Below are 13,610 nucleotides of genomic sequence, written 5' to 3' on the forward strand. Positions count from 1 at the left end.
CTTTGTGGTTCTACGACGTAGCTGCAACCTTTCCGCAAACCCGGTGGGTAACACGGCAGTGGCAGCGTTATGCTGTGGGGGGGGTGCTCTTCAAGTAAAGGGAAGCTGGTCGGAGTCAAAACAGAAAAAGGATGAAAACGTATTTTTTCCACACAGAAAACACACGGACTATGCAAACTTCAAAACACAAATGCAACAGAAAATTGCTTCAAATGAAAAAAATGTTGCAATCATAGAAAATAGAAGGAAAAACCAACAATTAACTAAAGAAATTCAAACGAAGAATGTTGCAAAATAGCAAAAACATCTGTAAATATGAATAGGTGCGCCATTGCTTAAAAAGGCGCAAGTCCTCCAGACCACTGGGGGGAGTATGGAGTAGGTAGTATAACCTATATAAACAGCCAGTAGAACGCTGCACGTTTCAAAGACAGGAAGTACTACACACATTTTATTTCTTAATTCCTCCATTTTCCTTCATTCATCCTGTTTTTACCAAAGACTTGTACCAATACTCACCCTACACCCTGTGACCCTCTACCAAGTCAGTTGAAGTACATGTAAGAGTCCGAGTGCAGAGGTTACAAGATTATAATAGGAAAATTGGGGTATTTTAGTGTTTTCTCTGTGAACACTTGTTTACTTCCACCCTTTAATTCAAAACATCACACACAGTGATGAATTGTGGGTAATATACTTTGCTGAAGTGCACTTCGTTTTGATCTTGGATCGTGGGTGCAAAGAGGGTGGAGCTAAACACCACTGAGAATTGGGACACCATGTTTTTTGTCGTCACATTTAGTGGAGCCAGTTGATAGCATCACACTAGTGCTGTTTTTTTTTTTTTTTTTTTTTGTTGTTGTTTTTTTTTTTTTAGTAATTGCGTTGGTTTCCTCCTACTCCGTGTGTTTGCAACATTTTGTTTATGGCTGTCGCATTTTTCTTGTGCAGCGTCTTTTCTGTTGCGTTTAGGGGGGGTTGTGTGTTTTGCAGTTCCAAGTGGTTGCAGTGGGTTTCACTGGTTTCTGCGAGTTTCCACCTGTTGGTATTTCTATCTCTTAAGCACATTTCACCCTTGAGAAATATTCAGGGTCACAATGAATTTAAGGAGGCTTTAAAATCTTCCAATACTTTTATTATTTAAATACACCATACGGGAGCAAATGTCTCGGAAAATATCACAAATAAATTTCTCTTTCATTCATCATTTATATGTTGGGAATGATATCTACATTTCTGGCTATGAGCAGAACTTCTTCAGGTTGCCATGGTGTTAAGGGAAGGGAGCCGGATGCAGAGGGGTCAGATGTACTGTAGCCACACCTGGACAACAACATTTACATGCATACTGTACATACATGGTAGCTTTACAAATACACCACAAGTGTTCATGATTTGTTTTTCACAAAATGCCACAGATATTTTATTTAAACCCCATTCATATATACATATACATATGAACACATATATGTATATATGAATCAAAACAGAAAGAGAACATATTCCCCTTTTCTTGACAACATTTCAAATATAGAAAGTGAAATCACCACATTTCTGGGAAATGAGGATAGAAAAGGAAGAGAGGAAAAAAAAAAAAGTTCCCGCTTTTCCCCCAAAAGTGTCTTTAAACAAATGTGCAGCGTTGAAAAGTCTGCCACTCTCAAACCTAATTAGTCAGTTTTGTTTTCTTTTCCCTCTTCGCTCAGTCACAACATCCTCTCAGTCAGTTGCTTTAAAAACCTCTCTACCTGGAGAGTCCCCTTCTGATTACGATCAGTGTCAAAACTCCAAAGCGTTCCCAAGCGTCCTTGTCTCAGTTGTAGTAAGTGCAAATATCCACCCAGATTTGGGGAAAAGCCGAAGGTTGAAGGCTGGGAGTTAGGGGGCGGGGCCTTGAGGGTCGCGGAGATGAGAAGTCAGGTAACTGGTTAAGATGGGCGGAGGGTTCCTTTACGGCGAACGGGCTTGGGGTGCTGCTGATCCACGCTGTCTCAGGTGACAATGAGGAAGGGCTAAAATGAAGGCACACATCCTGCTTCCTGCACAGCTTCCCACCTAACACACCTAGCATGAAAAACAGACAGAAACGGACATTAGCAACACACCGATCCATGATTTTTACTTCCGATACCGATATGTGAGGTTTAGTATCGGTCGACACCGATCCAATATAGGAAAAAACAAATATAGAAAAAAAAATATTTTTTTTAAACAGACGTCAATGTACTGAATTACAAATGTATTTGATAACTGTAACAGTGCATCACACTTAAATACATCAATAGCTTTGCAAGTAGAGATGTAAATGTTGGTATTAAGTGATTCAATTCAGACTTTTAGGGTAACAATTTGATTCAGAAACAATTGTTGATTCACACAATGTTTTTCTATTCAGTCTACAGATTGTTTAAATTATTGACAAGAGGAAAAGAGTGTAAACAAAACTATCAATTATTTAAATACATTTGATAGGTTTCCATACTGTATCAAAATGCACCAGTTTATATTCCAACAAAAATAGGCTTATGAATGAAATTCTGTAACTTAAACTGCCAGTATTAGGTTAGCTTTGTAATGAATAAACAAATATCTCAGAAAGTTTCAAATATAATTTTACAAAAAATTAAGCAAAATCTATTTTTAAGCATTTTGAATCAATCCACAATTCATAGGACAATATGTAGATGTAAGACGTAATAAACTGCAACAAGGCTTTCAAATGGTACAGAAAGTGCAATTAGAAATTGTACATATAATATAAAAATAAATAATAATGACGCCTCTCAAACCACAAATCCTAGAACTAGTCTTGAATAGATATGCTCTTATAGATCTCAGGTGCATTGTCATCGATGCTCAGTCTATAATTTTTGTTGAAATCAAAACTGATAAAGATATTAATATTGAATTGGTGCATCTCTAACAAACATCTCAGGTCAGCTTTAAAAGCAAGACGTTGAAGTGTTAAAGATGTCCACTCCCCTCCACCTGATTAATACATTTTCCACTAGCGCTTGTGTTTAATTTATTGATCAGCCAGGCTTTGAAAACCATCTGGTGTCCCATTTACTTAGCACCGACTCAAAAGTGCCTTCATGAGGCGATTCTCTTTGGTATAATTAGAAGCACGCTCCAGCATAACTGCAGGAGGTGCTCAAGCCTGTGAAACAGAAATGCAGGGGGAGGAAACACTATTATCTGTCTGGGTAAAAAAAAAAAGAAACAGATTTTAACTTTTTCATCTTCCTCGTGTTCTTCTCTGCGATTCTAAGGGGTGATTTACTTCCCCCCCCTTCATCCTTCAAATCACTAGGAGGGCTTGAGTCTATTAGTAATTGCAAACTCCGACTTTGGGGGCTAATTAAAGTGACTGACGCTGGGAGGGTCTTCCTCCCCTGGGTCAAAGCGAGCTCTGTTTGAGAGAGGTAATTTGTCTACTCTGAACAAAGAGATTAGGCAGGAAGAAGCTGGAAAGGAAGTTGAAGATATGAGCGCAAAAACGATCGCCGTGAAAATTGCAAATAATCAAAACGAATGCGTCCTGATGCATTGGTGCCGTATTGATTCGGAGGGCCGGAGTCCTGCCAGATTCTGCTAAACGTGCCACAATGTGCTGGAGGAGCAGGATGATCCTCCACGTTTTCCCATGTGGAGCTAACAGAAGCAGCCACTGAGCTTCTCTGTTTATTTAAATATCCTCTCCTCTCCCCGCTATAATTAAAGCACCGGGGCCAATATTCAGATTGCGTTTTAGCATCAATAATGCAGCATTTTTTTTTCTCCCACTACAATTGATGTCAGGGGCATAAATAAACAATGAAGCTTTGTATTTTACTACGCCGGCCGTGCTAACAGACACGCTCTTAGCGCGTAGCTGACGACTTAAACAGACATTTAAAATTAAGCTAGATAATACAACGGCTTTCAATTTAAATGTGAGGAGCTCTTAGAGCCCGGCGAGCCGATCTGTAAAAGTGACAAGCCCTTAAAAGGCCTTAATGGAGTTCTGCCTCTCCTCCACTCGCACGAGCACTCAAGGTGAAATGCATGCTCCCAATAATATGATTCCTCTTTTAGTCTATCTATGACACACTCCAAACACTCCCCCCTATCCAGGTTTCTCTCAGCCTGTGTGTGTATCAATAAAACTCCTTGTTTTGAGGCAGAAATGATTAGATCTCCAGCAGGCAGAATGCAGCTACTCTGAAGAATGAAGTTATCCTTGTATATGATTAGGCGTTTTGTTTTGCTTTCATTGGAAGCATCAAGATGGAAGTCGTGATGACGGTTCTGGTGATACACTAGCTGCTCAGGGTGATCCCGTTTTTCCACACAAGGTCATGAAAATCTGCTCTAAAAGGCACTTCTCTGTTGTAAATACTCTCAAAATGATGTGTGACGACAAAATAACACAGAGCATATGCAGGATTCCATGGAGTACAACCTTTCTAAAATGAAACAAAACAAGCACCGACTTGTTTTTCCAACTATTGCTCTGTGACATCATAATATACTAGCCGATCAAACAGGCATCAGTAAACATTACGGTAGTTGAGTTATGGCATAGAATTTGAGGTGTTTGGGTTGTAAGGTCATGGTGGAGATGATGTAGGTATGGGCATTAGTGGCGCCCCTAGAAAATGTTCTTAAGGGACCAGGTCCAGACCATTCCAGTAAAATTCAAGGCTGGTCAGAAAGAAATTTAATCAATAAAATTTAGGGATGAACGATAGATCAGCACTTAACATTGATATCAGCCAATATTATTTTAACATGTTGCTACGTTAGTTTAGCTTAACTTCTCTGGTTCTAACTCACTCTAAAAAGTAGTGGTGGAAGAGCACAGGAGTCTGGAGGAAACATGTAGCATTTTGTCACTGAATAAACAAGTTTAAAGGTGGAATCTGATTTTAAAATATGAGGACAAATTTGGTCAGGCACACATGACCAAAGTCATGTGTTAGTGTTTTTCTATATTAGTAAAACCTTATAAGTAAAAACTTATAAGAAAAAACCTTCTTCTTTAGAACAAATCTACAAAATATAAAATTGCATCTTCCTGTGACTATATGAATATCTTGAGTGATTTTTCACCAAAGTCTGGTATGTAGCTTTTTGTAGAAACAGCACAAAAAAGTGTAGCCAAACAAAGTTTGGATAAATCACTGAGTTGAAATGTAATAAAGCCAGTCCAAGTTATCCTGATTGATCATCAAACCTCAATGTAAATTGAGCAAATCCCCACTTTTCTTATTTCACTGCAATCTATAACTCACTAATAACAAACTTCCACCAGTGCAGTGGCCTTACCTTCTGGTCAGGCAGTAACGGGTTCGTCTGCAGAGAACTTAAATGGCCATTGATGAGCGCTGTGGGTCTGTCGTGTTCGCAGAAGAGGCTGCCGTTGATGTAGTGGAACCGATCCCCGGGAACGAGCCGGTTCCGGCAGGTGGAACACGTGAAACACTTTGGGACAGGAAGAGAGGAACTGGATTAACCAACCCAATCTACTCACACAAACTGCTGAACGCGGTACATGGCGGCGGTTTTGTTTTTACCTTGAGATGGTACACGTTGCCCTGCGCCCTCATCACTAACTCGCTGGCTGGAATCGACTGACCACAGGCGCTGCAAGCTCCGCTGTTCCCAAATAACCTGAGAAAAGTTGGAGTGGGGAGAGCGGGGGTTACTCTGCGTCTGTAGATTTGCTTAATGAACTGTGGAAACCCACGCTTCAGCTTGCCAAGTTTTCTAGACTACATGTCTCGATTCTTACGATCGAAAACACGAAGAAGAAGAGATGGAAGAGGAGAAATGAATCCTTTAGAGCTCTTCTCAAGCATTTCATGCTGAGACTACATATTACTTTTACTGCATTTTTCTTTTCTGCAACCCAATAATAAGCAGGAACATAAGACATCAGGCGCTAAGAGGATTTGATTGTACACCCAGGCAGGGACGCAGAGCTTTCGCCATTAGGACTCGTGTGAATGCTCCGTCAGTGCCGTGTTTCCATTAGAAACCCCGTAGCTTCTCTGGTTGATATATAATGTGCATGGGTTAACCTTTTCAATCATGGTGTCAACACTTTAGATTTGCTTCTGCTCATCTCTTTCGTCCCTAACCTTCTCTCTCTCTCTCTGCCTCTTGATAATGAAATGCTTGCTCCAGCTTCCCTTCTATCTTCCTTCTGAGTCCACAATTTAGATTACTTCATCTCGGTGAGCAGCAAACTGAATGAAATTTCGATTTGAGCAGAAAGTAATTTACTGGGATCTGGACCCATTTGTCATCATATCTCACTGGGTGTTTGCTCTATCACTGCACTTTTCCTAAGCAATCAAATAAGACCACGGCATCTGACATGCTCCGGAGAGAAAGGAGAGAGAGAGAGAGAGAGAGAGAGAGAAAGAGAAAGGGATGAAAAAAAGGATGGGTGGTGGCAGTGGATCAGATAAAGTTGTTTGGCTTAAAAATATATAAAATAAAATTAACAGGAAAACCAAGAACGTCTCGTCCGTTTCGCACTCTTGAAGGAGCTTTTCTTTATAAAAAGTATTTAAACGGAATCAGGGAGAGAATAAAACATGTTTGTGTCGAAACACCCCCCTATCCTCCCCAAGCGGTCGTTAAGATACGACCGACAAAAACAAAACAAAAGTAGGAGCTCTCAGAGAAAACAGCTTTCAGTAAGACGGCACCGGGCGGAAGCAAATTTTGTTTTGTTGGCATCGTTTGGAAAGACTCCGTCAAAACTCAATTTCAGAAACTAATTAAATGGAGACTGTTGCCGCGACGCTGCCAGTTTTGGGCTCTCTCGGAAACAAACATATGTACATATGTAATATATACGTATATTATTTATTTGTATATATTTAAATAAATGACTCGCTTTAAGAGACGTGACAATACGAGAATGATTACACGAGAAAGCGGAGTTTTATCAGCATGAATGCTTTTTGTGTTGTGTTGAAACAAAGCCTACGAAGGTCCACCAAGCAACACGAAGCAGGTTAATTATTTTACCAGGGATGGAGAAGTAGAGGGAGAAAGGAAAGGAGTGGTGGGAGGGGAGGGCAGCTCTGGATACTGTTTGATTTAAGGAGCCCAGGCCTTTAGGTGCTCAATTAAGTTGCTGTAGCATTTTGAACTTGGGCTCTAATGGCCCCCCTTCCACAGCTCGGGAGTGAAGTCGACACGGCGGGTCAGCATAATTAAAGCCAAGGGGACTCCTAATTACAATGACACATCTGGTTCTGCTTTCCTTCCTTTCAGAATAATCGTAATAATAATACTACTACTACTAATAATAAATAATAATAAAAACAGTTACTGACAGCGTTTCAAGAGGAAACGCTTCCATTTATCCTTTCTCCGAGTGAATCTGATTAAATTAAATATCAAAACAACACCAACAATCAGAAAAAAAAACAGAAAGGAACCCATTCCGAGCTGTCTGTTGAGTATATAGGCGATGACTATTGGATTTCATTTCAGCAGTGACTGCTGGGTGAAATATAGCATGGCTTGCTGCTGGGCTGTCTGGTAAATGCAGACCTCGTTCACCGAGACCTTTGAGTAGGGTAAAATTACCCCCACAACAATGATTTCTGCAACACAGTCCATTAAAAATGCCTCTCTACATCAGCAGCCAAAGCACCTTAAAAGCACTAGGCCATATTGATACTGAAGCGAGGCTTTGCATAATGGCAAGAGCTGCATTAGAGAGTAGGGCGGTGGGGGGGGGGTTGTGAGGATGACGGAGGGCTGGCACAGATCGTGTGTGTGTGTATGTGTGTGTCTGTGTGTGTGTGTGTTTTGGGAGCAGGGGGTTGAGGGAGGAAGAGGAGGGTTTGTGTATGTGTGTGTGTTGGAAGTGGAGGGTGGGATCAGCCAAATTACACTTGGTTAATTCAGAGTAACAGATCTGGCCCCAAGTGAATTGAAGGCCTTGAATTAATTCTGATATGACAAATCAAGATAAACGTTTCCTCTAAATTGCATGCGATTTAATTAATTTCTGAGATCCCCCCCCTTTTTTTCCTTTCCTCTTCCCTGGCCCTAATAAGTTCACATTCTCTCATGCTGTCATAGTGCTTGAGTGGGCAGACTTCAAAGTGATATTAAATAACCAACTATTAGATTTACCTCACACGTTCTATTGGAAAAGTGCCATTTAATTACCTTGGCTTATTCAATTAAGCCAACCGCATTCTCTCCCGAATCCAGCAGCCGCGAGTAAATTAATTTCCCCCTCCGCCAGCCAACGGCCCGCAGAAATAACATCACTTCTGGCTGGAGACAACACAAAGAGCAACTTTCTCTTGGAAGTTGAGGTGCTGCCCTCTGGAACAAACACCACTGGATTTGACGCCTAAAAATATATATTGCATGTTCAGTTTGAAAAAGTCAGTCTGCCCCTTTAAGATAAAGAATAGAGGAGGTGGAGGGGGGAGCAAATGGCCTTCACAATAATCCCTCTTCTCTATCTGTCTTTCTCTCCTGCTTCTCTCAAAAGCCAATTTGGTTAATTAAATGTTTTGTTTGCGGTGCGGCTCTCATTCATTTCGGACACGTCACTGGTAGCGGATACAAGCCAGGGACCAGATCTCATTAGATAAAACCCATCAGGACTAAAGGAAATGGAGGGGGGACTATAATTAAAGCATTTAATTGTGTAGACTCACTGTCACATGCTTCCCTCCCACCCCCCAACACATCAACCAACCAACCACCACTTCTGGTCTTATCTCTACAGAGATCTCTCCGTTCCATAATATGCTTTTCAGTTCTCCCAACCAAGCAAGCTCTCATTACACGTGGAAAGGTGTATCCACGCACACACAAATGCATGCACGCACACGCACGCACGCATACACCCAAATCTCCATTTTTCCCTCGCACACACACACATACACTCGACTTTCCAGTTTTAATTATGTTATAGTACCATTATGAATGAAGTACCCCATTGACTTCCCTGTGTTTTTTATGAGGTGGGAGTAGGAGCTGAGAGCCACACTTTAGCATTTCAATTAATTGTGCAGTTTTGTTTTGCTTTTTTCAGGGGTTTTTTTTCTCCCTGTTGACTGCACTGCTGTTCCATGTTCACTGAAACATTGAGTGAATCTGTGTTTTAACTTTTTAACATGACACCCATCAATTCTCAGTGGTATCTGTTTGAAAAGATTCAGAGTTCAATTCAGAGCCGGATCGACTAATTTCACAAGCTCAGGTGTCATTTCCTGATCTACAACTCACATCTACAACTCAGTGGTTCACCTGTTGTACTATGATGTGATTTGTTATGTAAAATGTCTACCTCTAGCTCGCTACATCAAGCATGGAGGAAATGTATGACTTTCTTTGGGTTGTTGGTGTGAAACTGGTTTAATTCCTTTTATTCATCAAGGTGAGTTTCCACAAAAATCCACCTCTGCTCGTCTTGCGACCAGGGCCAGTTGATGTTAAAAAACAGCCTAAAAAATGCTTTTACTATTTTCTCCATTGTTTCTTTTTTTCCATGAGGGCATCAATGAATGTCAGTAAATTTGAAAATATAGTTAAGTCAGCTTAGTAACATAATTCACAAGTCTTTAAGTATGTGGCATCCTGAATAAGATTGTTTCAAATAGGAATGGTTTTCAAGACAGAATTTGTTTGTGCCACTATGAATTCTGTCATGCAGTTATTTAAAAACTAAGTAATACTTTGTTTTTATCATCATTTTTACAAATATTTTTTGTTTTATCACAACAAAACAAAAAATATTGTGAAAAAATTCTATATCACCCATCCCTACCTCCACTAAGGAAAAATTATTTTACTAATAAAATAATTACAGGACCTCTATAGGTAGCCCTATACATTGATAGGTATGAACTGATTGTAGGTTGAATACATCCCAAAGCCAATATCTCCATATTGTTTCCAAAGAAAGTGACTAACTTTATCATTTTCCAAAGCTTGAATAATGTTTATATTCACGAAAATTCTAAAATAATACAACTCACTTGATTTGGGCTTATGAGTTAATAAAATTGCATAAATAAAACTTTATTACTTTATAATAAATTTATAATACATTTTTAAATGAAACATCCGTTGATTAAAAAATGCAAATCTTTGGAGCCCCCCTCAAAATTGTGGCCCTGGGCTACCGCCACTTTCTGAGCTAAAAACTGATCAAAAACCCACAAAAAGTGTTTGACTCAGTGGTACCAAGCAGAAAAAAATCCCACCAATTTTATGCTGGTGTTTCTTCAACCTGCTCATAAACTTTCTGTCAGTAAGTCAAGTTGTTGACATTTAAAAGCAGGACGAAATTGAGCACAAAGTGTCCCGGCTTACTCACCTGATGTAGTCGTTTCTGCAGAGGATCATGCCACTTTTCGTGTAGCACGACGTGCCTATTTCACCCAGCTGGGCCTGACAGCAGGAACACTTGAGGCAGCGGCTGTGCCAGTAGCTGTCCATGGTGTAGAGGAGGAAGCGGTCGGCGATTTTGCCCCCGCAGCCCGCGCATCGCTTCCAGGACAAGGAACCCGTCCCCACCGCTGGTGGCTGGCTGTTGCCTCCGGGATTCACCATTGTCTATTTTTTTAAAAAGAAAAGGTCAATGTCAGACATGCAGTTCGTACCTTTACCTGAGAGAAAAAAATTTATCGAAATACCAATGCACATATGAATCGGCCGGGGTAAAAATTGGCCAGTTTTCCCCGATTATTGATCGTTAGATATTATTTTCTTATTCATTACATGTATCAAAGCAACAAACTCCCACTTCCTCAGATTTATAAACACTGTAACTGGCAGCACTAACCTTATGTTTATAGAGATGCATCAACACTGATTTCTGATTTTCTGTCAATGTCTGATTCCATGTTTTGTATTCACATATAACCACTGTTGTCTGATTTTTTTTTTGTTAATCTGAGTACAATGGATGACAAAATAATCATTTTTACTGTTGGTTTATGAGTTTATTGATCTTAAATGTAAGTGCATAGTCCTTTACTGATGCATTTACTGGAGGGTTTTTTTCAGCCAAGAGGGCAAAACTGGCCTTTCCTTGACCAACTAACTAGTGCGTTTTCACTTTTTTTTTTCAGTTTAACAATAAATTATCAGATGAAGATTGAGATTTATACCCGTCATAATCATTTTGCATATTGAAGAATGAGTCGGGATCTCGTATTTGCAAAAAAGAATCAGATTTCAAAGGGCAGCCACCCAAAAACAAAACAGAAAATCAGTACTGGTCAAGCCTGATTGGTTCATAATTAGGCATAATTTATGCAAACTAAAACAACAATCGAAAAAAAAAGTCACATTTCATCAACTAACAGGTAGTACAGTCCAGCCTTCTCAAGACGCCGCTCTTGTGCCAACTGTCAATCCAAAAGTCACAACACAATCTTAGTAAATTCATCGCTCTTTTCAGTCATGTTCTTTTGCTCAAACGTGAAACACTAAAGCTAGAGCGGATGGAGCTTTGTCACTCCTGCTCCCTGTTTACTAGCAGTTGATACTAGCTGGACCTTCAGGAGAAGAGCTTTCAGTGAGACATGCACAGCCCCGCACTGAGACTTTGCAGACAAACCTGCTGTAATATCTGTAATCTAATGATTCAACCACGAATTTAACGTGGAGCTCTTTTAGATGTAATCCCTACCAATTTGATCAGGCCTGACTCGCCAGGATAAAGCAAAAAGCAAAAAAAAAAAAATCTTTGTTGAAAGCCAGGTAGGCCAATTAGAGTTAGAATGGGGGGAGGGGGAGGAGGACAGGAAGGGAGGGGAGAGAGGGAGATAGAGAAAAGCATTCAGTAAGCCCATTAGCGATGGCTCTTAGGGACAAACCACTGCCTACCTTAGTGCTGATTAGATCTAAAAGGAGATGAATTTAAAAAAAAAGCAGAAGAAGAGAGAGCTGAAAGTGACCCCCTGGATGAGCAGGACAGACTATAGTCAAGTTTCATTTAGGGGAGGGAGTTTCTGGGGGGTTTTCTAAACTGAGGGATAGAAGGGGCAGGAGGAAGGAGGAGCGCGAAAGAAGTGTGTGTGTGTGTGTGTGTGTGTGTGTGTGTGTGTGTGTGTGTGTGTGTGTGTGTGTGTGTGTGTGTGTGTGTGTGTGTGAGTGGAAGGCGGTGGGGGGACTGGCTTTTAACTTAAATGGGCTAACACATGTAATTACACGACCGTTCAATTTGGGCAGAGACCAAGACAGAAATACAATAGAGGAAAACGCTCGTGGCTGCTTATTCGAAATGGAAAATATTGGAGTTATTACGGAGAAATAGCGTGGAAATTGGGAAATATGTGATAGCATGATAGCATAAAAGACGCAGGCAAAATCTAATACTACTACAGCATTCCGGTGGGAAACAAACACGCCGCGTAGCTGCAGGACTCGGATACTCACCTTGTTTGTTTCTCTTAAGTGTAAATGGCAGTAAAGTTGGCGACGCAGTTGAACAGGTTGGTCCCAAAAAAACAAGTACAGGTCAAAAAAAAAAAAAAAAAAGGAAAGAAATGAAAGAATTACGCGGACGCAGTACCGCGCGCGCTGGCCTCGAGCTCCGCGCGACAAGCGGAACCCAGCGCTGAGCAACCCGAGTCGGCTTGTTCACAGGCAGCAGGAGCAGCGCGCGGACCGGAGAGAGAGGGAGAGAGAGACAGAGAGAGACTGAGAGAGAGAGAGAGAAAAAGAGAGAGAGAGAGACAGAGAGAGAGCAAATGGAGTTTTCAGATAGTATTTCCACTGGATGTTCGCCCCTTCTGCTGTCACCGCTTTACTGCTTTTTTCTCTTTGCGTAGAAACGAAAGGATTCCACAGTAAGACGTTGTGTGAGGTCTCCGCATGCCGTAACGTTCCCCAAAAAGCTTGAAGTGCGTGTTGTGGCAAAAAAACACAACGGGAGTGGGAGGGTGAAAGGAGAAAAATAAGGTGGAAGTGAAGGAAGAGCGAGGCAGACGGAGAAGATGAAAACTGACTGCACGCACTCCGTCTAGTCTGGTCTGGTCTGATCGGTGCGTCCCGCAAGCAGCTTGTTCTACATGTGTCGCTGACAGCAAGCAATCTCCAGTAAAACCCTCCTTAGCTGTCTGACGGAAGCGACGCCTCGGCCAATCAACTCGCAGGCCATTTAGGAGGAAAACAATCTCAGCCAATCGTGGAGAAGTGATATTGACTGGACACACAGACATGCAGGAATGGAAACGGAGGTAAGAGAGGCTGGAGTAGGCAGTCAAAGGTGTGAATTGAAAACAAGCTTATAAGAGCCAAAAGCAACAAAAAGAAAAAAAAACAGTATCTGTTTAAGTTATTGTCCTAATTCTATACTTTCTTTCAAATTAACGTATCGATAATAATACTGAAAATATTTATTTAACTGTATACAATAGATTATTTAAAGGACTTAGTGATTTTGGTCGGATCACAACGAAAGCAGCTCTGCTTTTATTCTGATGCTCCTTTTAAGGACATTTTCCAACGCGCCACAAGCTGCATGGCAACACGCAGTGGGTTACATTCACCTCACGTCAGAGTTTAATTAGTTGACATTCAATAACTACTGAGTTTACTGAGAGTGACTCCAACCTCTGGGA

General features: G+C 40.9%; 1 protein-coding gene across 1 annotated transcript; it reads right to left on the reverse strand.

Moving 5' to 3' along the window:
* Nucleotides 1-1,113: 1,113 nt before the first annotated feature.
* lmo4b (LIM domain only 4b) lies at nucleotides 1,114-13,062 on the reverse strand. The gene is made up of 5 exons (XM_055060535.1): nucleotides 12,424-13,062; nucleotides 10,355-10,593; nucleotides 5,559-5,655; nucleotides 5,311-5,466; nucleotides 1,114-2,064 (listed from the first exon to the last, which is right to left on the reverse strand). Exons 2-5 carry the CDS (start codon nucleotides 10,588-10,590, stop codon nucleotides 2,056-2,058), a joined length of 498 nt encoding a protein of 165 aa, XP_054916510.1. The 5' UTR covers nucleotides 10,591-10,593; nucleotides 12,424-13,062; the 3' UTR covers nucleotides 1,114-2,055.
* Between the last annotated feature and the right edge of the window lie 548 nt (nucleotides 13,063-13,610).

Source organism: Poeciliopsis prolifica, unplaced genomic scaffold (assembly GCF_027474105.1).
Source record: "Poeciliopsis prolifica strain line A6 unplaced genomic scaffold, Auburn_PproV2 SCAFFOLD060, whole genome shotgun sequence".
Lineage (NCBI taxonomy): Eukaryota > Metazoa > Chordata > Actinopteri > Cyprinodontiformes > Poeciliidae > Poeciliopsis > Poeciliopsis prolifica.

Excerpts from the sequence above, each read along its gene's own strand:
- lmo4b (XM_055060535.1), bottom strand. The coding sequence starts at position 10,590 with ATGGTGAATCCCGGAGGCAACAGCCAGCCACCAGCGGTGGGGACGGGT. Across the intron at positions 5,656-10,354 it reads TGCAGAAACGACTACATCAG|GTTATTTGGGAACAGCGGAG; the intron begins GTGAGTAAGCCG and ends AACTTTTCTCAG. Across the intron at positions 5,467-5,558 it reads GCAACGTGTACCATCTCAAG|TGTTTCACGTGTTCCACCTG; the intron begins GTAAAAACAAAA and ends CCTGTCCCAAAG.